At 27.8% G+C, this 27,624-nt stretch overlaps 2 protein-coding genes across 2 annotated transcripts in view; both read right to left on the bottom strand.

Moving 5' to 3' along the window:
* The window catches only part of Dys (Dystrophin), a 514,896-nt gene that overhangs the window by 458,677 nt on the left and 28,595 nt on the right, over nt 1-27,624 (bottom strand). The window lies entirely within an intron of this gene.
* Nucleotides 1,956-24,136, bottom strand: LOC136988816 (T-box transcription factor TBX6-like). Its single transcript, XM_067286779.1, has 8 exons — nt 23,902-24,136; nt 21,988-22,135; nt 21,713-21,829; nt 21,430-21,589; nt 21,174-21,335; nt 20,160-20,224; nt 20,011-20,084; nt 1,956-2,231 (listed from the first exon to the last, which is right to left on the bottom strand). Exons 1-8 carry the CDS (start codon nt 24,134-24,136, stop codon nt 2,053-2,055), a joined length of 1,140 nt encoding a protein of 379 aa, XP_067142880.1. The 3' UTR covers nt 1,956-2,052.

Genomic DNA, 27,624 nt, shown 5'->3' with positions numbered 1-27,624 from the left:
CAGTAGATCCCCCTATAACACAGTAGTTACGTTCCATGTTATATGAATCCGTGTTGTAGGAGTCACTTAAATACATGAGCCAATCACAGCCTGGCACGTGTGCAGTTTAGGGGCTATGGCTGTTTGAAAGGTTTTCTTACATAAAATTAATCGATTCTAGACTAATTTCACTCGAACATTTCCAAAACATGTATAATTTTTTGGGAATAATTCATATAAACTATGTTATAAACAAAAAATTGTAGGATTACTTACCAAGGGTGCACGGTTCAAAGACACCATTGCCTAAGCTTGTTTTCGTCGCGGAGTGACTCATCGAACGGCGGACGCATTTCCTGATAAGTTATTCTTTCTGCGAAGAATTCGCTGAACTTTGGAGATATCATTAATAAAAATATAACTTTTATGGCCATTGAATAATACCGTAAATGTTTTTTTCACAAGAACTGTATAAAAATTTATCAATACTTTCCCGCCTAAACTCTCAGTATATGTGCGTGGCACTGGATGGCGGTAAGTAGTTCGGCTGCTCGTCCACTATTGGTCCAGATTCGACCAATCCTGTCGCGACACGAGTTGGCGATGACGTTTTACTGTGTTTATACGAATCTCTTTCAGCGTGTTATACGAACACGATTGCAATTTTTCGCCGTGTTATATGAACCCGTGTTATAGGGGGGTCTACTGTATTATATTTTGTTAAGAGAACTTTTCGTTAGATCCACAAAAATCTTTGAAACGTTTTCAAAGTCAAAAACTCAAAACTTTCTAATGACTGGTTGAAGAAGTTTACACCTAAGAAAAATAAAAAACAAAAATCTGAAGGTAGAACCAAGAAATTTTAAAAGATATGACTCCGAGCTTTAGTTTCCGGTTCCAAAGTGCTGTTCCCAAATAAATCCTGTGACATCTTGGATATCCGATTTAAACGAAACTAAATAAGATATTTACCAAGCCAATTTTCCAAATTTATTTTAATTATGAAAGATACATAATATATATATATATGAATTTAGCGCATAATAATACAGAGCAAATTATGGATTTGACAATTTATGGTAATTTTCATCTGTATGCTTCTTATTAAGAGTCTGGCACCGAACATAAGCAAAAAAACTTTTGGCGTGTTTCACTCGACGTTATTATAATTATTCTTTTGTATTTCTTTTTTTATTAAATCAAAACTTGATATTATTATTTGATAATATCAAGTTTTGATATCAAATTATTTATAGCCGTTTATCGAAAGCAGAGAAGTTCATCTCGTGAAACTTCCAATGACTCTCGATTACTACCTTAATCACTTAAACAATTTAAATATTCAATAAAAATGTGTTTGGTGTGTCAAAAAATATTTGCAGACTACTTGTGTCATTAAAAAAGTTTTTATTTTATTTTACTATATATGTCGAATAATTGGCATTGATTTTTATATATAGAATAAAAATTAGTTTATAATTTGAAACAGGTTTGTAAAATGAAGCTAAAATTTTTTATCAGGAATTATTGTTAAAGAGAAAAACTGGAGGTTGTAGAAGCAAAAAAAATCTCTGACATCTAATACATCACCTATATAATGTTAATATACAGTGTGTAGACAATTGCACCAGGTTATGCTGTATCTTGCTTCTGTTACGTGTTAACTAAATACAAGTGGAAGAGAGTATAATATTCTCAATATAACTTCTATACAGATTTATATATTTTACTCTTATGGACTATGTTACTTTTTATATAATAAATTTACAAAATAGAATAGAAAATTTCTTCTATAATTATTTTACTCGCATTAAAGGTTAATCGGTATGAAATCAGATATCATTTTTGTTCATGCACAAATATGCTGGAAAACTTGACCAAACTCTCATTTTATCAATTAATTCCCTTTCTGATTATATTTATAATGTTTTATAACTTTTATTTTATTCTTACTTGTTCTAAAGTACATGTTTTCGAATGATGGTAATGATAATTAATTAACCGTTTACATTAAATTTTTTTTAAAAGAATCGACTGAGGAATGGTTCGTACATTTTATTTAACAAATTTTTATTAATATGGATGAAAAGAACATTTTTTCATATGTTGAGGTATATAAGAAGGAAAAATATCGTGATTAACTGGAAACGTTTGATACTGTAATGTAGAAAGTGGAATATTATTGAAGTTCCTGTGCGTCGAAATTTGACTTAAATATCTTTGAAATATCTGTGATGACAAATTAGGAGGCACTGGAAATGAATAAAAAGAAATTATATAAATAAATCAATTATTCTAATACTGTAATAAATAAATTAAATTTTTCACTTTCAATATATTTTAAGAAAATTCTTCCAATTTAAGTTACACAATAAGATTTTGCGCATGATAAATAAGTTGCATATTTTTATAGAAAACATAACAACTATTATTAATTCAATTATTTTTTAATATTGTATTTTTTATACTTTATTTCATCGAATATACTCTAACTATATATTCTATGTTTTCTGCTTTGTTGATTTTTTTCAAATTTAAAATTGGAATTTAAATGCGATTATATAATGTTCATTACAATTGAATCAAATTTTTCGAAAAAAAGGATCAAGTACTTCAGCACCCTCGAAAGCCATTTAAATCATATTTTGTGCTCTCCGGTAACCTTATGTAATTTTCCTAGATTAGATTACGTTAGATCTGATAGGAAGGAGTGTTACAGAAGGGGTCAAAGTAATTCGACCAAAAGCAGTTGTTGACGTCTTCCTGAAAGATTGGTCAACGACAACTAATACCGGACTACTAATAATATTTGAAAAGTGATCCGTGTTGTGATGTCCCCGAATGTGATCGAAGTTGCTAACCTTAATGTCCGAAGGACTTCATATAAAACTTGTTTTGTTAAAAACAAAATCTTGTAAAAATGTGAGAATAATTGCTTGTATGTGATCACATAAAAAAATGGTGAAACCAGGTTGAAAAAGTAAAGCTCAGCAAAAACATCTAAGTAAAGGAAACTTTTAAAACATAAGAATAGTGGATGAAGATTTAACTGTAAGACTCAACATGCAAATATAGTGTACATTACAAACACATTGCTTCCTCCAAAACTTCCTGTAGCTATGTTGCCATGATAATAAAACAGGAAAAATAAACATCGGCAGATAAGACATCGAGCCCTACTTTGTGCCTTAAAATCGTAGCACGTACACTAATTTGACTGAACGTTAGATCATGCTTCAGCAATATCAGTAGGAAGTTCGGAGCAATGGGTTTATGAGTTAATAAGGGGAGGGGGCGGGTGTTCAGGTTTTGTGGTAGTTAAGTATCTCCTCGCAAATATCTCGTTTTTAAAAAAATTATTAGAATTAGTTTGGTTTATTTGGTTACGGCAACGCGGAACATGATGACCTGCCAAGGAGGATGCGTCCCAGGAAGACTATGTAAAGCTAGCCCCTATTAAGGTTTTACTAATGTGAAGAAAACCCTGAAAAATCTACGTGGCCAATTCATTAGCCATGCATGAACCCACGACTGACTACTGGTGTTCGATGATCTTATAGACTCGGTAAATTGGAAGGTACTTATTGGGCTGAACTTGAAAAAAATTGTAGACCTATAAAGTATGGTTTGCACCAGGTTATGCTGTATCTTGCTTCTGTTTGACTATCTGTCCTTCCTAAATCTCGAGAATGAAGTTAGATAGATGAACATCGAGATATGTAACGCTTAATATCAGGAAACCCAGGCTACGTTATTTCAATTTAAAACTTTCCCCCTATACAGAGTTAGATACATAACTGGCACGATTACAAGAGCAAAACACTACACACAGGCAAGTGCTATAATAGCACATCTATTTTGCGCTATATCATTGTCACAATAATTAAGTGCGTATAATATATATATTTTTAAATCATATCCTTTATTGTAAGAATTATATATAATTTATTATTTTGTTAAATTTTTGCCAACAGATGTCGCTACATGTAAAGCTAACATATCGAATATAGACAGAAATTAATTGATATATAAAAATCCAATCAATATTTTGGGGTGGAATGTACGACGTTAGTTGAGTTAGGAGTTTGTAAGAGTAATTACGGAATTTCATAGCAATTGGTCGAACAATCTATGCGTGCATAGCGAACAAACAAGCATCATCATGTATTTTTTTTTATACAAAAAATATACATAATTAGAGAAACATCTATCATTCTGTATTTACGAAACATAATATAATAAGGCTGCATAATAAATATCAAATTTAACATTTAATGAAAATATTGAAATCTAGTGAATTATTATAAACGTTTGTTTTGAATTAAATATTTCTCTCGCAACTAAAAGGTGTTTTGTTATGTTAATTATCAGAAAGAACTCAGCAAAACAATAATTATAAAACATATTTGGCCCCAAACACTATTTTGTAATTATTAAAATTAAAAAATAGTAATTTTGAGCCAAATCAATTTTCTAATAATTTAGTGGATTACACATTTCAGAAAAAATGTGGAAAAAATAGTTGGAAAAAAAAGCAGGACGAACCAGTTACGTCGACCTTTTCAACCTGATGTTTTGCTCACTTATTTACATTTGATTACGATTCGTTTATAGAACTCGATATACAAAAACGTTTAAACAATAATTTTTTCGTAAACCACTGCACATTGCACGAGTTATGTTACCGTGCATTAGTGGGAGAAGTATACAAAAACGTGTTAAAATTTCAGCAAGATCCATGCTTTAATATCCTGGATGACTCCTTGTAAGCAAAAATTTAATGCAATAGAAATTAGTGCACAAAGTTATTGTAAATAAAAAGGACTTAAATTACAAATCTTAGGCCTATGGCCACATAAGCCGCAACAATGACAACAGAATGCCGTAGGAGGTTCCCACCCGAATTAGTGTTTAATTGAGAAGTTTAGGTTGATAATTGTAAGAAACACAAAACTATTCTTTTTAAAATAAAATTCCGAATATTAAGATAATAAAATTTAACATTGTTAAGCAATGAACAATGGTATTATATACATAAATTTATTTATTTTATCTTCAATAATAATGTTTATATCACAAATAATAGTTGTGCAATTAATGTATGTAACTTAGTTATATGAAAAATTACAATAAAAGTTCTGCTAAATTCAGAATTTATTATAATAGTCAGAATTCAATTTAGAATTGGAGGCATTTGTGTTTGTTTACTAAAACATAGTTGTTTTGTATTTATTATACAAAACAAAACAATGTCATATTATTAAATTGAGTTGCTATTGACAACCGGTAAATAAACAAATATTAATTTACATAAATTAAAGATTAATTCAGTTTAATTATTACCTAGTAATTATAATTAACTTTAACAGAAACTAAACTGTGTATTCGTCCATAAATAACTTTAAAAGTTGGTTTACCAAGAATACGGCAAAACAATTGCTTGATAATACCATCAGCAAAGAAGACAGATGGGTGAAAGACGAAACCAGATATGGAAACCATAGGGACTGGAGGTCTCGATTAACTGTATATGAACTTCCGATGCGAACCGGAAGTCAAGTTATTTTAATTCACGACTTTCCCCTGAAAGGAGTTAATAGATGACCTATTGTTAAAGAAAAGGTATGATGTACTGTACAGTACAGGGGCAAGACACTACAGTAGTAATTTGAGGTGGAGAGCCTATTTTTTAAATGAAATAAATTAAAAATATGATTAAAAATTACAGCCCGGAATTATGACGATGTCATAATAAATAATTGCTCGATTTTAATTGATGTTTAATAAAAAAATTTCCTATTAAATTTTTTCATCTTATTTTATATTAATATGGAAAGGGTAGGAAAATTGATGTTGGAAAGAGGTGGACGAGAGGAAAAGATTTGGAACCTTGAAACCACCTGGTTTAAACGATGTAGACAGTACAGTAATACTCCGAACTTACGCGATAGGTGGGACCGAGCGATAACCGCGTAAGTCGAGGTATAATATCGCATATAAATACAGGTATACCTCGAGTTACGTCGTTCCCGATTATACGTCGTTTGTCAAAAAAAGTATGTGGAAAAATAAAAATCAAGTTTAAGTCAGTTTATTCGACTTTAAATCAGTCTGCCACAAACATTGAAGTCGTAATATCACTAGAAAAGCGTTGAAAGCACATAAAATCATATTAAAATATGTACATTTACAGTAAATGTTAATATAATCATCATAAATCCTAGAGAATGAAACACGAAAACATCTGTGTTTCTGTGTTGTCGTCTTATTTAGCGGTCTTTAAGTGCTCATTATTGGCGTTTAGTTACGACGTAAGTCGAAACTACGACTTACGTCGTAACTATACAAGTAAATTGGACTTACGTCGCCTCTCCTGGAACCAATTTCCGACGTAAGACGAGGTATACCTGTACATACAAATTATTTTTAATTGGGGCCGGAGTCTAAAGAAAACAATAATTTAGAAAAAAATGTTTAATAAAATCTTAGATAATACATATGTATAACAAATTATATTATTAAAATCGTAAACCGAAGTTATTTTGATGTAGAAGGCTTCATATAATTAGTGATTCTCGATCAATCTCGGTCGATCAATCAGCAATTCCCGATGGTCATAGCTTTATCGGAGCTCCGCAGGTGGTGTGACGGTCTGACGACCAATCAGCGGATACGCATTCGAACTCCAATGGTCGCCTCCTCAACCGTCTTTTTGTAACGGCGACCATTACCAGTAAAAAAAAAAAAAAAAAAAAAAAACGGGAATCGTGTTCCTGCACGATTCTACCCCGACAAACACAAAAAAAAAAATTGTTGCTATGCGTCGATTCCGCGCGACACGTCCGAACATGTAAGCTGAACAATAATGTGGGGGGGAGTGAGTAATCAAGAGTTGCGTGGCGCTCAAACAAAAGATGAATGGACGAGATTAGAAAATCGCGTAACTCCGGGTTTGCGTAAGTCGAGGTATTACTGTACAACAAAACTGAACAAGTAGTCACTAGTTATAATCTGGATGTACTGTACAAGCTGTGTGTAGCGCAAGTAAATCACACAGGCATTATCGAGTAAGGCGCTAAAAATGCTGTAGGAATCTAAGAATTTGCAGTCTACATCGAAATATAGTTGTTTTTAATTAATAGTAATATAATGACGCTCTTCTAATCTTTTCTGAGGTGGCAGTATATTGCTCGCAGGAAAATTGTATGATCTCAAATGTTAAAGCCCTGGTCACACTATGCGATTTCCAGCCGCGCAGGCACGCAACGCAACAAGCGCGAGTCGCGCGCGTCTTCTCGTGGTCACACATTGTTCGTTGACGTTGCAACTCGGAACACGTGACCCTATAATAAACCAATAAAATTACAGTAGCTTGTTTTTGTCTACTTTCGTGAGTTTACCGACATTTTACGTTCTACTTCAGAGTATTTACGGAATTTTAGTTACTTTTCTTATTAAAATAGCAAGCAGTTCCTTTTCTGAAATGAATAAAAGAAAAAAAGCGCTAATTTTGTTAGAGCTGGCGAGAATATACGAAGAGAAAAATAAGAAAAAACGTTCATGCTGGGTTAACTTGGCGAAATGAAAATCAACGGGCTAAACAATCGTGCTTTCACCAGCTGATGAATGAATTAAGGCTTTCGGATGCCGAAGGTTATAGGGGATATAGCCGTATGAATACCAATACTTATATATAATTTAGGCGAAACGTTTCGTAGTTTGGCATATCAATTTAGAGTGGCCCATAATTCGATATCAGTCATTATCCCAGAAGTTTTGGATGCTATTTAGAGGAAAGCTGGAATGATTTAATTCATTTATAATCGATATATTTTTTCTTTTATATAAGCATTTATTTTATTCAATTGTATATTATTAAAAGTAATCAAACTTTTTAAAATAAATCTAACAAATAACTTTTATATATTCAGATTTGATTTATATCAAATATAGCATTTAAATGTACTGAAACTGAGTTAATACAAATGTTATAATCAAGATATGTTGACAAATATACAGCACAAAGTATGACGTGGCACAAAGACGTTTTCTGATTGGATGCGCGTTTGCAACCGTCGCGAGTAGAACAAACTTTTTGTTTCTAGTTGCGGTTGCAGTCGCGCCGGTTTTCGAGGGGGATTACCAGTTAACGGGATTACAGTTAACAGCCGTCACGGTTGCAGTCTCCTGCGCGGCTGGAAATCGCATAGTGTGACCAGGGCTTTAGGCTGCTGATATGAGCATCCAGCAACAAATTAAGCAACTTTCCGGGCAAAAGCATTTAAAATTGTGATGGCGCCATCTGTTATGATATTTTATTTTTAAAATTTTTTATAATTTATTAATTATTATAAAATGGCAAAAAACTTAATTTTGAAGCTTTTTGTCAGAAGTGGGTGAACAAAATCATGCCCCCACAAACAGACAAACGCACAAACGCACCCACAAACATCCATACATACAGAAAAAAACCCCTGAATTTTTTGCATTTCCGGACATTTTAAGATTCCCTGAGTCCAAAACTAAAAATCTTAGGGATCATTTTTGACCGATTCTTTACCTCTGTTATACAAAACAGCCCGGAAAGTAAAAATGAAGAATATTAGAATAATAATGTAAACAACCTAAAGAAATTTAATATTTTGGAAAAGTAAAACTTTCATCATCTAATAAGAATGTGAAAAATTGAAAAATAATGAAAACAAATATAAAAGATTATATAATATCAATATTAAAAAAGTACCTTTAATAAAACTTAATAGTAAACAAAAGTATTTTTTTTTTTTATTTCAATACTATTTCAAACAGATTAGAATGTTGTTGTTATTGTTAGTGATTGTGGTGGACAAAATACAGGATTATGGAAAGAACTTTGGAATAAATACATTCGATAATAAATTTATACATCCATCACATTATTAAATAAGGAACTATTACAACAGTTATTTCAAATAGATTTTAATAAAATAAAAGTTTGTCATAAATTAAAGGACATATATGTCAGAAACTTTAACGACAAAATGTTAGATTAGCTTGTGGAATTCTAATTCTATTGCCTTCTTACTGCCGTCTTCTTATTTTCTAATCTATTAAAAAATATATTAACCACTAAAAATGCCTTAACAACTTCTATGTATTATCAGTTAATGCATGGTTTGTTGTTATGAACAGTTCTTCACATAATTTTTATTAGGAAACTGATTATTCTTCTAAAGATACTTTTGGCACTAACATAATTAACTTCCTTTAATGTATGTTTATTTTCCACTAGCATGAGAATGTGACAATTTATCCAAGATTTTGAAAATATGGGTGCCTCTCAAGTATGTGTCCTCTATCATTTTCGGAAAACGTTAATTAATTATCCTAGAATTACTTCAATTATCTACCCTTACCTAATTGAAATCATTCGCTATGCATTATTATATTTATTTTTCATTTAAAATATAAATTTATTTGATCTCTTTCTTGATTTCCATCGTAATTAACAGATATTAATCATCTGAGAAGCGTTATTAAAAATTAATTTTTTATCATTTCAATACCAAAACAATGTTTATTTTTATGAAAAGAATGCTCAGCGTTTTCTTAATTTAAATTTAAATTTGCTAATAAAATATTAAAAGAAGTATTTGATATTTTATTTTACGTTAGCTTTGAGCTATATCACAAAAAAATATTGTTACTATTGAAATGATATTGCAAAAAAAAATCTTATTAACTAAAGCGAATCAAATAAAAAAAATTAAGAAACGATAAAGCTTTTCGAGTTTTGATGATAAAAAATACGAATATAATGTTTAAATAAATTTAAATATTTAATTTAGAAACAAATTACTTCAAGAATCTAATAAAAATGTACAAGAATCAATATAAAACGGAACGGCAGTTTAATTTATCTGTTTCTTATTTGCCTATTCATAAAATAAACTATAACTAATCGTTTTACACTACAGTTAAATGAGATTTTGTTATTCTTACGAATTACTCAACACGTTATTGAATCACTTATTGTAGTAAATAATGCGAAAAAATTCTAATATCTTTTTAAGATACAATAGAATTTCTCTTCGTGTCTATTTTGGGTATTGTCATTTCCTCATTTGAATTTTTGGCAAAGAATTCTAATACGTAGATCCGATTTTAGATATCGACAATCTAAGCGACAGTTCAGGTTAACGGTTATAAAATTTAATAAATAAAATCGAAATGTTTTATTTTTCTACTTAAAACATGTAATGAAAATAATAATAATAATAATAATAATAATATATATATATAATATATATATATATATATATACTACCAAATTTCCGGCACCCTTGGTTCCAAAACCTTGCCAGATTAACCATGATCACGTATAATAATTAATTCATCAGCACCTAACTGACACTCATCAGCGGCCGGATAGCCGAGCGGTCAAGGTGGCAGCTTACCGCTCTGGGGGACCCGGGATCGAATCCGAACGGGTCGAATAATCTCCAGGAATTTTTCGGGGGGTGGTCCGTTCGGATATGTCGGGCCCCGTCCCTCACCACCCGGTCGCCCCATTGTGGGCCTGGCCAAACCCATAATGGGCCTACTAAAAGAGGCCCTCTTAGTGCCCACAGGGCGGAAAGAGTTAAAAAAAAAAAAAAAACTGACACTCATCTCTCTTAGAAACCATAGTTAGGGTTAAATTTAAGCAAAATGAACTAAAAATATAGCAAATTGCGGTTTCTCCAACAAGTGCAACATAAGAAATGTAAATAAGCGCTCCTAAACACAACACCATCTGTGGCCGCCCAGTAAATTAGTTCCCTATCGTCATTTTGTCCGGATTAAAGGAGGTGTCGGACCATTAGTTGCCGAAAGTTCGGTGTGTACCTGTATTATAAAACACTACACATTGCTGTTTAAATCGAGGGAACAGTCACTTTTATAATTTGCTTAGGGCGGGAATTCCAAAACGTTTTTGCTTGTCGATGTCGAATTCTTTCCAAAATTACATTTAATTCGCCTACCCCCTTCTATTACGATTAGGGTTTCTCAAACGTTTTTTTTTTTTTTTCTTATTGTGTTAGGGTTGAAGAAATTTTGCAAATGGAAAGTATAAACTGTCAAAATACATATATAGGCTATTTATTAATTTTAAACCTACTTATTAGTTTTTTCTTTAAATTTTTCTTCGTTATGGCATATCACAAATGGTCAATAATCAATACTTAACTTATTTGTAGCAGGACTCTAAAAATTCTTTACTTGTCAGAACCTGTAATATCTGGAATAGTTGTATTTATGCTGTGTTAATTTTTAACCATGCCCGGTAGCTTCAATAGTGCAAATTAAGCAAGGATATAAACGAGTACGAAGTATGCAAGTATGCAGTTTTTCTTCATAAACCTGATTATTAAAGACAAACGAACCGCCGAATTATTGGACTATAAGCTTTATGTTTCTATTAAAGCAGCCGAGGTAGACAAATCAAGAATACTAGACAGCAAAAGAAGTACTACAATCTCGAAAACGAACTAGAAATCTTCCAGGCTACAGGTGAAAAAACATAACATCTGTCTTCTCTTAAATGCATTAAATCCGATTCCACTGACATCAATTGAATCGGAAAGGGCATTCTCGGTAACGGGACTTTTCATTACTAAAATAAGAATCAGATTGAGTGATCGGAGTATTGACCATCTTTCCTTTTTAAAATCTTAATACAAAATATTATTGTAAATTTTTATAATATGTTTTATTTAAATATTGAAAATTACCTTCTAACTTAGAAGTTTGATCAAAGTTCTTTTTTTTAAATTTTTAATTCAATTCAGAGCATTTTTGTTGTTATTGTCGTCGTTCGCAGTTTCCAGCAAACTTTAATATTTTTTTCTATTTATGAAAATTTCTACGTAATTCAATGGTAATTTTTAATATATATCTTGCACAGCATTATTAATATGATTTTGGAGATTGCAGAACGTATTAAATTACTTTAAAATATGAAAAATAATTATATTCTATTCTATATCATTTGATTTAAAGATATTTTGTATATCTCCAAAATAATTAATTCTATCCCGGGATTACGGGAAACAGTTCACTTTTTCCCCGAAATCCTGAGACAAGTAAAAGACCGGAAAATGAGAAACCCTAATTGTGATGCAATGCAAAAAAATATCCGTCAACGATTTGCTAACTCTCCCAGCAAAAAGTATTTATGTTTAGTAAACACATTAGCAAGCCTAAAATTCTGTATGGCGCGAGAAATCTGTTATGAGATTTTATATTAAAAAAATAACTCATATTATTAATTATAATAAAATGGCAAAAGGCTACATTTTGAGGGTAGAGACAAGTTTTTAAAAATAGTGTAAATGCTAATAACCATTAAAATTTTCATTAAGTCTGACCCCACCCGAGATATGACACATAATCCCCGCTGTTGCTCAACTCCTCGACCTTTGTCCATCAAAATTTAGTAACATCAATGCCCGTTATATGCAAGTTATCATGCCGAATTTCGTTTCTTAATCTTTATCCCATCGTAAGATATTAAACGAAATAGACGCAAACGCCACACAAAATGTTTCCCAAGTATCAATTTTTTTTACTTTTTTTTTGGATTGAGAGGTCTCAAAACATCGAGATTCCACAAATTCGGAGGGTCAAGTGTGACATGATTACAATATTATAATAGCCGGAAAAATAACCCCTGTTGTGAAATAACAACCGGAAAAGTAATAAATTACAAATAATAATTAAAAATCCAATAGGAACTAATAATAATATTTTTATTAAGCATAAATCAAAATTTCAGAATCGTGTGTTTTACTTAACTGTTATATTTTTAAAATTTAGTAATTATTAAACTTTACTTTTCCTATTACATTTTTAAATAAAATAGAAATAAATTTAACCACGGAATCCTAAACGACCCCTAGTAATTTGTTGAATTCCAGATAAATAATTCTACCCTTCAGAAGCCTTTAATCACTAGTCTAGTGATTAGTTTGGAAACCTCTAACCTAGGGCCTCAAAATTCTAGCGCTGGTACTGCTAATACATCAAAACATTCTACTATAGACTTTATATGCTAATTCCTAATCTATTTAACTTTTACAGAAAATATTTTTTGCACCATTTACTTTAAAAAAATTCCAATACACACAAAAAACATTTTACAAACTACTGAAATATTGTATATAGAAAATATTCCGAGTATTCTGCATTTTGAATAGGCTATAAACTGTGCAAATACTCCAAATACAACCAAACAAACTATTGCAATAGAAAATACAAATGTAAAATAATGTAAACTTTTAAATTATTCGAAGAAATTTAATTCACACGATTACGAAATTACTGATATTTCAGATAAAGCTATAAGTCAATTTGAAATAAATTTAAACAAATAATTATTATATAATTTTTATTAAACACAAGTCAAAAATATAAATTAAGTTTCAATTTTTTCAGTCTCGAAATTTTCAAAATAAGTGATTCTCAAAACTTTATTAAAATACATTTTTATCATAACCTGTTACCTCTGGTGTATTTATTTCGGTAGCAAATTCTGTAAAGTTCACTTTTTTAATTCGATTTTTGAACCAAATTCACAATTTCCGAGCAATGAATGTTACCTTCATCAATTATAATATCGTCGCCTTTTGAATTTACGGATGCTTTTAATGCAGGTCCGTTGATATTGCTATTAGGCATTGTAAATTTCCTATGTTGATTCTTACAATGTCTATTCCTAATCGAAATTTTTTTCTTCTTAAACTTCAATATTGTAAATAATTTATCTTCTACACTATCGTCCTCTTGCCGTTCTATGTTAATTTGTTCCATTATAGAATAAATATCATTTAATAGAGTACCAAAGTCTTTAATCGATACATTTATTTCTGTAATAACTACATCTAATTTCGTCAAATATTTTAAAACGGTTTTTAATATTTCTTCTTCAGATTCGCAAATTATCTTTGCTTGTCGAGCTTCATCTTGCTGAAGTACAGATTTCTGGTATTTTTCATATATATCTGTCAATCTAATTATCTCTTTATGAAGATTTAATTCAACTGTTTCAGAATTACAATAAAACCATTTGAAAAGTATGATACTAAACATGCATAATAAAATTATTATCGGATGAAATGAAGAAAGATATTGGTAAAATATCCATATGAAATCAATTACGAATGCAATAAAGCAACTTGCAAAATATTTAATCAGATCTTTTGTTGAATAATTCAAAAAATCTTCGTCTTTAAAATCATTATGTAATTCTTCATATGGACCAAAAGAATTCGTAGAAATTGTATAAGAAATAGCATATATAACAAGAAATATTAGTAAAATTCTATATAATACCATATTCGTTATTACAGTAACAATTAATTAATAATTAGATATCAAGAAATACTGTTTTAATAGTATTCATTATTACCTTTTTAAACTTAAAGAGCATTATTTCCTCATATGTATTTCAAATAAAATTAATTCAATATGTCTGTTATCAATTACGAATTTAATCATTTAATATTGAAAAAAAATTTTACTTCATTAATTAATTCATTTAATATTAATAAATTAATTTGTCTATTTATTAATAAATTTAATAACATTGATTTTATTGATTGTAAATTATTTTAAAAGAAATGTGACTTTAAATGAACGAATAAACGAATACAGTATATTCTTATTCTACCAATTTAATGCACTTAGAATAATTTTTCTATCTCATGCAATTAAAGTACAATGCTGACCGGTTATACTTCTTTCTGATGCAATACAAAAAAGAATATTTGATATTTATAACATCAAATTATCCTGATTTATGCTAATATTTCTTTTTAATCGATATTTTAAACATTCACATAATTATTATGTGAATGTTTAAAACATGTTCACATAAAAAATTCTTTCTAAATTGAATCTTCTGAACGGCTATATGTAATTTGCTATAAAATTTGAGGATTTATCACACTACAGTTTTCAATTAGAAAGCTCACTGAGACTTTTTATTATTTATATCTTTCTAAATTGTATGCGTTTCATCTAACACTGTTTATAAATTTAAACAAAAATTTCGTAGATAATACCCTTCTTTTATACCCGTATTTAAAAACTGATGCAACTAGTAACTTTGCCTTAAAGATCGAGTTGAAACTTTTATCTTACGGTTTAATCGAAATCTGAACATTTGTGTGATATAATCGCGCGTTCAAGATCCCTAAATAGGCCTACACAAAATTTTATTTTCTTATACTATACGTTTTTTGAAATCTAGAACGTTAAAATTATTTTTGATTACTTTATTGTTAATTAAACTAACTGTTAATTTTTTGATCTTGTCAACAAACAAGATTTTTAAAATGAATAACCAAACAGCCTAAGGCATTTTACTCGATAACATATGCGAAAGTTGAAATCAATTTTAATACATTCCCATTTCCACTGCCTTGGAGGATCGTAAGTGGCAATATAAACCATTAAAAAAGTTGACAAAAAATAATCAATTAACGATAATTGGATCTCAGACGGTAAAGTCGTCATATTGTCTCTTTGACAGAACTTGGATTGGAGTCCATATCGGAATCTGGGAAATGTTCGTGAGTAGTTTGATTCTGATACTCAAACTACTCATGTTCATTTCTGAATACACTCCATTGTAGACTTGAACGAAACTACAATAGTTCGAAAAAAGTTCTCTTGGAGCCCTCAGGCCAGAATAAGTTTTTTATTTAAAAAAATTGCTTTTATTACTAATGCACATTAGGCCAGACAGTATCTTAACTGTTTCATGAAATTCATGCCACATAGTTTAACTAGTTTATTCATATGAATATCTAGATATTCTGCCAACTTATCGATAAACGCTAATAACGGATGTAATGAAAATTGTTAATAGAGAAATATATTGAGAAGGAATGTACGCAGTGGTATGTTAGTAAATTTTTAACAACCGGCTCACTTCAGGAGCGCAGACAGAAAGAGAGTGAGAGGAAAAAAATAAAAATAAATGGGTGTAGAATTTCCGGAAATCCTTTCTTAAAGTATTTTTTCACGTACCTATATGTTAAAAATGTTTTGAAATTCTTTTTAAAACAAATTTTTATAACAAAAAAATTCAAGACTTACTGTTTTATTAAACGTATCTCCATGTGCAAATAAAATTTTACTCAAATTTCAGAAACTGCTTTAACTTCTAACTTCAAAGTTTAATAAAAAACAAAATTATTTATAATAAGTTTCAAACAGCAATTTGGTTAGCACTAAAAGTCTTTTCCGATTTATGGCGTATTCTAGTGTCTGTGCCCATCCTATGATTTGTATTTAGTCACGATTAGGGTTTCTCAAACGGGATCCCAGGATCCCGGTAGTTTTTTTAACCCGGGAAATTTTTCTTATCCCGGGAAATCCCGCAAATTTCTCAAGGTTGAGGAAATTTTGCAAATAGAAAGTATAATTAACTCATAAACTGTCAGAATACACTTGCATTTATTAATTTTAAACCTACTTATTAGTTTTTTTTTTTTAAATTTTTACTCGTTATGGCATGTCACAAATGGTCAATAATCAATACGTAGCTTATTTGTGGCAGGACTCTCAAAATTCTTTACCTGTAATATCTGTAATAATTGTGCTTACGTTGTCTTAATTTTTAACCATGCCCAGCTTTAAGTCATTTTTAACCAGCTTTAATAACTGCGTAACGCCAAGTTGTGCAAATTGGGCCGGGATACGAACAAAGTCTGCAACTATGAAGTTTTTCTTCATAACCTGATTATTAAAGACAAACGAACTGCCGAATTATTGGGCTATAATGTTTCAATTAAAGCAGTCGAGGTAGACAAATCAGAAATACTAGAGAACAAAAGAAGTACTACAATCTCGAAAACGAACTAGAAATCTTTCAGGATACAGGTGAAAAACACATAATATTTGTCTTCTCTTAAATGCATTAAACACGATTCCAATCACGTCAATTGAATCGAAAAAGGCATTCTCGGTAGCAAGACTTTTTATTACTAAAATAAGAATTAGATTGAGTGATCGGAGTATTGACCATCTTTGCTTTTTAAAATCTTATAAAAATTTACAATATTTTGTATTATATTTTATTTAAAACACGAAAATTGCCTTCTAAGTTAGAAGTTTGATCTAAGTTCATTTTTTTAAAACTCAATTCAAAACATTTTGTTGTTGTTGTTGTTGTTGTATGCAGTTTCCAACAAGCTCTAATAATTTTTTTCTATTTGTGAAAATTTCTAGTAGTTCAAAGGAAATTTTTAATATATATCTTACACAGCGTTATTAATATGATTTTGGAGGTTGCGGAACGTATTAAATTACTTTAAAAGACGAAAAATAATTATATCATTTGATTCCATAATAATTTGTATATGTTAAAAATAATTAATTTTGTCCCAGGATTTCCCGGGATCCCGGGAAACAGTTCACTTTTATCCCGGAATCCCGGGACAAGCAAAAGACCGGAAAATGAGAAACCCTAGTCACGATTTTACAAAATATTGTGATCTTGTCAACAAACAAGATTTTCAAAATGAATAACCAAACAGCCTACTTATTTCTCTAGCGTCCCAGTCTTTTCAATCTTTTCTAGTAAATTGATAGTTATATATTTAGACATGTGTTCATCAGTTTAAGCAGGGCCGGATTATCGAATAGGCAAAGTAGACAAATGTCTAGGGCCCGTAATTCGAAGGGGCCCGGTTTCAGTGCAGAAGATTTCTGTTTCGATTCCGAAACTCGAATCTAAATTCGATAGGACAGAAAAGGCTGTATTTAACAATTCTTACTAAGCTCCGCTCTACTAGCCATTACCTAAAAAAAAAAAAAGGTCAACAGCCATTCGTGCGTCAGAAGCAATGTACGCCACGGGATCTCTCGCGCCATCTAGAAATATTTCTAGAGCCGCGTCTCGTGGTATTACTGATGTATGGATGGTTATGATTTATTTTCTAAATCTACACTTACACGTCGTGACATCGCATATTCGATACAGCGTTCAAGTTGCACGAGTGCGAAGATATTACAATTCAATAGTGTTTTATAAAAGAGTTAAAAAGTTATGGGTGACACCACGATATCCGCACCGGGTGTCACACATGCTAGCTACGCTAATGTCACATTATATAAGATTTGTTTAGATGCAACTTATTTAAAAGGGGCCCCAATTTAAATTTTGTCTAGGGCCCGCTAAAGGCTTAATCCGGCGCTGAGTTTAAGCGTTTCTTATTTTCGAGCATCTCGCATTCATTAAACTGAAATCTCTTTCAGCTTTTGCACTACTAATTGCTATGACATTAATTATTTTTCTAGCTTTTTTTATTGTTTCAGGAACTGATGCAATTTTTCTCTCTATATTGTTATCTACAAAATCTCTGAAATCATTTATATTTATTTTGAGTTTCGATATAATTATCTTTTACCTTCCATTCGCGGCAAAGTTAATTTTTTACAGAGCCATCTAATAAATCAAACAGTTTAACCAATGAACGGTCAGTTAACTTATACTAGAATGTATTTTCAAATATTTTTTTATTTATTTAAGAGGAAAAACTAAGAAAAATTTTTTTTAAGTTTAGTTTCGTCAAGATATTAAAAGTTTATAAAAGTATCTTTAATATTACAGATATTAAAGATGTTTAATGAGTGTTTTCGATATCCGGAAATCTTTGAGATATTACTGTAATTGGTAAATTTCTAAAGACTACTTTGCTGTATAGTGTCCTGTTGTCAAATTTTTTGAGCTCATTTCCTGTAGTAATATATTCAGCAGTATATCCTACTAAAACTCGTAAAACCGCCGTGAAAAACCGTTTTACTGTATACTGTACTGTACTGTATATCTATCTCGTTTTCCAAGTCGTGGGAGAATCGTTGATAAACTCGGATAATCTTCACCCCCTATTAGTCTGAGTTAGCGGGGGTGTAAAACCCCCGCTAACTCAGAATAATAGGGGTACATTAAGTAATTACTGTACTTTAAGTAATTATTAAAACAGAAACATTTTTATATATTGTTTATACCGTTACACGAATTAAAACTTGTCCTCGTAAATTTTTCTCCTGGATTCATATTTGACTTTATCTAAAGATCATACCGGTAACAAATGTATATTGTAAAAAAATCAGATTTTTGTCGAAACATCTTTATTATTAAGAAAATTTATTAAACTAAAAGACACAAAACATTTATTGTTTTTAGAAAAAATAAAAAGTCAAATTTAGAGATACTTCTCAGTTACAGTTAAAACTCTTTACAATAAACATTAAAATATATAATTCATATGTTTTTAAATCTTTTTAAGATATTTTTCCTGCCTCAACTTTATGATTTTGCCAAACTTAAAGCTAATTAGAAATACTATTAAAATAATAAGCTCAAAACCGGCAAAATGTTAGCGGTAGCGGTTTCGCGTAAACCAACCTTTATACTATAATCTTATAATTAAATATAAAATAATAATTTAATTGTAAAAATCAACAAACAATTAAAGAATTTATTATACATCTTTTAATATATAATTTATTAAGAAATAATATTATTAAGAATAACTGTAGAATAATTAGAAATTGATTACACATTATACATAATTCATATCCAGTCATTATGTAATTCTTGAAAAATATTTGCTGTATCCAAGAAAATAACAAATACGAATAAGAATAATATTGCTATTACTGTTTTAAAAGTATTTATTCTATTCTAATTATCATGTATGATTCAGTGTGTTAAACTTTGTTGTAATACTAAATACTTAATACCGACTTCAAAGCTATTTTATTAATTTCGAGATTAAATTAATATTAACGTAATTTATTGTTTATCATATAGATTAAAAATAACCTATTCTATGATGATTTATTAAACTCAAGTAGGCTTATACGATAAATAATATAAATTATTCTTTGAAGAAATGTATATGTTACCAATATACGATATGGCTTTGTTAATAAAAATGCTTATTAAAATATTTAAATTTCTTTCCATCATATTAGATAATATAAATATGTACTAACCTTTCGAAATTGGCTTGAAATTATGCACAGAAGAGTAAAGCTGATACATTGGATATTTCGATTTATTCGATTCCCTAAAGCAACATAAATGGAATTGTTCTTTATATTTTAAATATAAGTTTTATATAACGTGAATTTCGATGACTTACTTGCTTCGATTTATTTCACGAAATCCCTTAGCGAATGGGTTATGATAAATCTTTAATTTAATTATCTATTAATGAAATGAATGTCATTAACGTAAGTCTTGCCAGTAAAGAATAAACTTTAATATATAGTATAAGTTCGTTATTCCGGCGTTCGATAATCTGGAATATCCGGTAATTCGGCACTCTTTGAAAAGCAGCGGATAATCCAGAATTGTCCAATAATAACTGACATTATATTTCAATAGTATTCCGCGAATCAAATTTGTTTGGATACATTAGATTTACCACAGATGTTTTGTGTTCAGTGACGTGCATTACTGATATATTTTCTTTCTCACCGGACAAAGTGAGGTCAGCGCACCTAAAAACAGATTTCTCAGTTCCGTGTGTAGATTTTGTGTAGAACATGTGTAGATTTTGTGAATCGCATATGTACCGTACATGTCTGAAAAACAAATATTAAATAATAACTTATATGCACATGAAATTATTGTGCAATAACGTGTTCATTAACGTTTACGCAGCTTTTTCAATCAATCTTAACGCAATTTTAATCAACAGTATAGACGTGCACTGTATCATCTTAGACTGATTAAAGAGCGTATGAAGCATTGCTATACATTTTGTCTCAGAACGTTCTCTGATACAAAATGTATAGCAATTTCTACCAATGTCTAAACCACTTGAGAAAATGCCAAATTACCGGATATTTTGTATTTTCGATAATCGGGCATTCTGGTATAAATGCTGGATTAGCAAACTTTTACTATATGACATTTTAATTGAATAATTTAAATAAATTTTAGATAATAAATTTGTATTAATAGAGTTTATAATAAAATAAACTCTATTAATACAAATAGAAGTTTATAATAAAATAGACCGTAATATTGATACAGTATTTACATACTGATTAAGAAAATGTAAGCGAAAAAACATTCAGTAGATTTATAAAAATTGATTTTAGTTAATATTTTGTGAATATAAATAAATCATTTAAAATTATAAGCTTACATTTTGGTTTTGATACGCGGTCACAGTTATAAACGTTGTTTCTTTAAATTCGAATTTAAGAGCTTTGAATGGGTTAATTTGCTTTTCAACATTCGTAACGATGTCTTCGACTGGTAAAATGTAAAATCTAGGTTGATATTTATGCATTGAATGAACGATAACCTGATTAACAGAGAAACACGAAATAAATACAAATTATATGATAAATGTTTTAAATATTTAAAATTATAATAATCTATAAGAGAGAACTGTTTACTTGGTTAGGAAGTTTTGGATATTTGTTATTAGTCAATTTCAATTTGTCAAAAGAGACGATTTGGGTCATCCAATAATGTCCTGTAGCTGGACTATCAGGATGTATATACTTATTTTGAGGATCTTGAGGTTCTCCTATTCCAGCTTTTACCCATTTACAGCTATATTAATACAAATAAATTGTTTATTGAATTTTACTTTTAATAGTTTTAATAATCTAATCAAAATATTTTTATTATGGAATTAAAATATCTAGAATAAGATATCATTGATAGAATATTTACCTTTGATATTGATACCTATAACGATTTTCACTAACTGCTACAATCTCCGCCCATATAACATAATTTTTCTCCGGTTGAAGACCCGTTATTTTCACTTTTAAAGGCGGAAAAATGCGTCTAAAATAACGATTTACGCTATTTTTAATATTTTATAAAATGGCTTAATAAAAAAAAACAATTAACAAGATTTTATTTGTAACATTAAAACAGTAATTTCTAGTTAAAAGATTATGTAAATATTAATTATTAATGAATGTAAAAACATTTAATAATACCTTCCTGTTTTATTGACGATCATTTCGTTGCCAATACAACTGAATTGTGCCCACAAATTTCGCGAACAAAGCTCCAATCGTACATCACCCGTATCTTGTATTTTGTCATTTAAATTTTTAGAAATGTTTAACTGTCGATAAGTTGTTTCTGTAAATAATAATAAACTATTTTAGAATTTAATATTTTACATCCTTATTAATTTTACATATTTAATAAATTAGATAAACAAAAAGTAAAATTGTAAATAATTAAATATAACAAACATAAATAGCAAGAATATCTTCGATGTAGTCTTAACTGAACAAACTTGAAATTTATTTATAAAAATTAAATTATTTTTGCATAAAATTTTAAAGTATTTTGTTAAATCATCATATTTACGTTTAATAAAATATTTAGAAAATTTTAATTAAATGCATAGTAATTAAGAATCTATAAATATTAAATTTGTATTTACTTCTGAATTAAACAAAAATGTACAGAATCATCTCAAAGATTGAATAAATTAAGAAAAAGTAAATATCAAATATAACTAAACTTATACTTTAGTGCGAGTTAAATAATTTATTTGAAGCATAAGTAAAACGGTCGATCGAAAAAATAAATCTAATTAAGTTTTCTCTGAATTATTTAATACAAAAACTGAACAAATTGAAAATATTTTCAATAATTGTATTACGAAAGTATATGAGTTGTTTTTCTCCAATTATTTTGGTTCATTTAACTATAGTGTTAATAAAATCTATCATTAAATCTATAAATAAATATTTTATAATTTAAATTTTTATTTTTTTATTAAAATATTTGAAACAGGAATTGATAACTTTGATATTAATTAAAATAATAATAGATTTATATATAGTATACGAGCATTGTGTTATATATTTATTAATTACAAACCATATGATTTATAGTATTATTAAGACTTATACAATTAAATAAAATAAATAATTTTAAAATATATAATGATTCTTTGTCTAATTAATGTTTTTAAAAAGGTAATGTATAAAAGTTTACAGTCTATTTATTTTTCACACGGTAAAAGTTGACACTAAAATAAATATTTAAAGAGATTTATATATCACTTCTTAACTGGAAATTTTTATTTTTAATGTTTATTCTACTTTTTGTATAATATTTGTAATATAATTTAATCATACATATATTGGCAATTTTTTTATTAGTTAATATATTAAATAACTTTGTATGAAGAATTCCTGTTTTGTTAATTTATAATTTATAATTTAATTTATTTAGTTTCGGCACATATACCATTTCAATTAGAGAAAATATAAAAATATTTCACATTAAAATTTGTTATTATTTGTCTATTAAGATTTATATATATACAGGTTATAAATTTGTTTATATACAATACTGTTGTAAATTTCTTTATGTAGCTTTAAATTTAAATATATACATCTCAAAAAGTAAAATATGATATATAAACTAAAGCTGAATGAGTTTACCATTAAAAAAATTATTTCTTTAAAATATTAGATCAGTTCAACGAAAATTTAAAAATGTAAATTAACTTAACGTTGCATATACAGTATTAGATAAAAAATATTTTAGCATTATATGCGCTTTTAATAATTAATAATTTATTTAGAATTAAATAACTTTTTACATATTATTATTATTATTATTATTTTAGATTGTTAAACTCTAGTGAAAATTTCAAGACTAAAGTTTGTTTATTAACTATTTTCGAGTATTTATTAAATACATATGGACAAAAAGACAAAAAAAAAGAAAGAAAGTTATTATATTTTATAATAAAAGTATCTTTATTTTATTAAAATAAAATACTAGATTATTTCTAGAATGAACTGAGGTAATAGATGATAAATACCGAACAAAGAAAATCTGTAAAATGTTCGTAATTACAGTAATATAAATATATATCTCACCTGTTACAGTTGAGAAATAATTGCTTGATGCTGATTGCTTGTTGATATATTTTTCTGAATGAGTTAATTCATTCGATTTATTTATATTTCCTAATAGAGCATCTATTGCAAAATTTCTTGAATTCACGCTACATTTAGTTAACAATTCGGAATTTCCTTGATTAAGTCCGTGACTTGACATATTCAAGTTCTTAAAATAGCTGTTGTACGGTTTTACATATTTTCTAGGTTTCATTTTGCTATCGATATAAGCAAAGTTGTTTATTGGTTATTGAAACAGTCATGTTGTTTCATTGGTTGTTGAATTAAGATTGGAGGCTGAACTGAGACAACATATGTTTTCCATTTAAAAGAGATAATGTATCTTTAGTAATGTATTAACTTATATAATTAATTTTTGTACAGTATAAATTGATTTTAAAATATAATATAAAAGTTAACAAGAATATAATGGAAGTGTCATTTAACTTTATTGAATTATAGGTTATATATGAGTATATATAACATTTTATTTTATAATTATTAATGGTTTTATTCTAAAATTGCTATGGTAATATTACTAATTACTATATGTGTACATACATTTACAGATAGAGCAATAATAAATTAGTGCTGGACATTTTAGTTTTGTTTCGTATAAAAACATAGAACAAGTATCAGTTAACAATTTTTCTATGAAATTTTTTAAAAATAACGTGTTGACTGATATAATTTTAAAATAAAATTATTAATAATTTACAAAATAAAAATTATTTTAAAATCTATCACTTTTGATTAAATAATAACATTTCGTGATATTAATTTCAAATTTGTAATGTTTTAATTTAGTAATAACAGAAAATAATGTTAAATAAATAAGAATGATACGACTCGATTCTTTGATAATAATTTGTTTAGAAAAGCACTCTTTAATTTATATGAAAAATAATTAATTAGTGAAGAACATAACATCAAAATTACTTACGTACGAATTTATAAATTATGTACGCACTCTTTAGGCGAGAAAAGATATATGGAAGTAACGAAAATATAGTTGAAATTAAGATCTTAATTGATATACGTGCTGTATTGTCATTATTAAGACATTAATATTAGCACATGAAGTCTTTAAGTGATTAGCGTTAAAAGGTTTAGAACAATGAGCTCCATCATTTGATAGTTGTTCAGTTTAAACTAAATAATAAAACATTTATTGAAATTTTAGAAGATCGTAAAATTTTTAATTCGATACAGTTTTACAAAACTATAAAATTTAATGAATAAACATATTTTCGAATATACATTTCTTATTTATAAATTTCGAAGTTGTTCACTGGAATTATCATTATTACTGTTTAGAAATGTATTGAATATTAATTGATAATAATTAATATTAATGACATTTAGAAATTAATTAATATTTCAAATTAATATTTTTCGAATATTTTCTTATTAAATAATAAACAAACTAACTAAATACTTAGCTCTTAATTAATTATATTTAATATATTAATCAAGCAATAATTAAGCTTTTATCGAACTAAATAAATTTTATAAAATTGTATTACACTTAGTAAAATTAAAAAAAAAAAAATTAAGAGAAAAAGAAAACTGAATTTTTCAACTTCTTAAATTTTAAGCAACTTTCTCCACTCGATGGGTAGTCATTATCTGACCCATAAACCAATGAACTAATTACTCTTCGTGGGAGAATCACGCCAATGTGTGGAAAGCAAATTATAAAATGTGCTTTAAATTAAGAAAAGTATTTTTAAGCTAATAGATAATTATTATAAACATCAGTTAGCTGTTAACATTTAAATATGTATTATAAGAATAAATTTAAATTTAAGAAAAATAACTTTAATTTATAATTTAAAAAAAAATAAATAAATAAAATAAAATTCCTTATTGTAATGATTTAAAAATACATATATAAATAAAGCTTATAATGTAGTCTTAACAGTTTTTTTGAAAATAATAAATGAGTATATTAGGTATTAAAATCTATTATATAATATTTATTTTAAATATATATAAATATAAATTATACAAACTATATATATATATATTAATTTTTAATTTATATTTGAATGAATATCATAAACTACAAAACCTTATAGTCTACCGATTTATTATTTTGAGAACAATATTTAGACTGTTATCTATTATAAGTCTATAATATAATATAAAATATAATTTGTACATAAATAATAAATAATGATGATATTTAAATTACTATATTTATTAATTAAATAAATAAATGTTGACGATAAAATATCTTTGTTATTTACAACGTTAAATGTAAATATGATTTTAAAATAAATTTTTAAAGGTTAAAAAATATATAAAATTCAGCAAGAAGCTTTAAAAATTTAAATTATTTTTTAAATAAATAAAAACTTATGAAGTTAATTCGCTTTTTAAAGAAAACATATTTACTATTAAATATCTAAGATGTTTGTTTATTCTTTAAAGTATATTAGAATGAAATCAATATTATTTAATATGCAATCTATTTTTATTAAATTAAAATAAAAAGTAAATGTTTTAAAGTAAAGGTTTTAAAGTATAGGATACATGTACTTATCAATTTATATGAAATTTAGTTCTATTATGCTATTCTTATGAAGAAAATACATTCGATAATCAACTCTAGTATTGACTGTTGCTCACTCAAAATTATCTTGAAATCGGGAAAAAAAAACAAAAAATTTGCCTTAAACTATGAACTATTTGAAAATCAAATTGAATTACAGATGATATTATTAGATGAATATTATGTGAAATAAAAGTATTAAATCAGTATTAAATATAAAGATAAACTATGTGTAAAATTTGTAAATTAAATACAGTTCAAAATAAACAAAAAAAGTGCGATAACATAATTTAAATAAATTGAAAACAGTAAATACTCTATATCCTATTTTAAAAAAGTTTATTAAGTTTAATACATGTAAATTAGTGTACAATGTAAAAAGAAAAATATGTCTACATTTTATTTTACTATAATTTTCATTGAATTGTTTGAATTGACAATAAATTCTAACCCATTTCATAATTATTAATTATAAAAATGGATATTTTAAATTATTTTCTAGATAAAATATATATTTAGATTTTATTTAAGTACTAAATATGGCTTAATGAAGTGTCATATCAATTGTATTCGATTGAAAATGAATAAATGTTTTGTTACAGCCGCTTAATATCTTGCCAAATATAATAGTTTGAACCATTTCCTACTCGGAGAAATTGTTTATTTTACTTAAGTGGATAATACAACAGCTAAACTAATACATACTTTATTCAGAAATGCTTAATTTGTTGATTAAGAAGCACTCCGAATAGGTCATTCAGAGTGGTGCGTTAACTCTGATTATAAATGTACAGTATGCCTATTTGTTAAAAATTCTGTTCTGTTGTCTTTGCTATTCATTCAATAAACGATCTTTATTAAGTAATTCGCCTTATCTAAAGTAAAGATGACTACATGATTGCTTATTAGAGAATGCTTTTAGTTATTTCGTCACTTTAGTCTGTTAAAGTGTGACGTTTGCACTTAAATTGACTTCGATTTTTATCGTGCTCGTATGGTGCGATATGACTTAGAATTTTATTATAAATTTATATATAAAAAAAAAGAAACTTATTTGCATTGCATATATAATATATAGCCAAATTTATTCATTTTATAAACTTTGAAGTTGCTAAATTATTTTAAGAATTAGTTATTAAGAAATG

This window comes from Centruroides vittatus, unplaced genomic scaffold (genome assembly GCF_030686945.1).
Source record: "Centruroides vittatus isolate TY-2023 unplaced genomic scaffold, ASM3068694v2 scaffold_386, whole genome shotgun sequence".
NCBI classification, from domain to species: Eukaryota; Metazoa; Arthropoda; class Arachnida; order Scorpiones; family Buthidae; genus Centruroides; species Centruroides vittatus.
The sequence above is the reverse complement of the archived record's forward strand: the minus strand, read 5'-3'. Positions and strand labels throughout refer to the sequence as shown.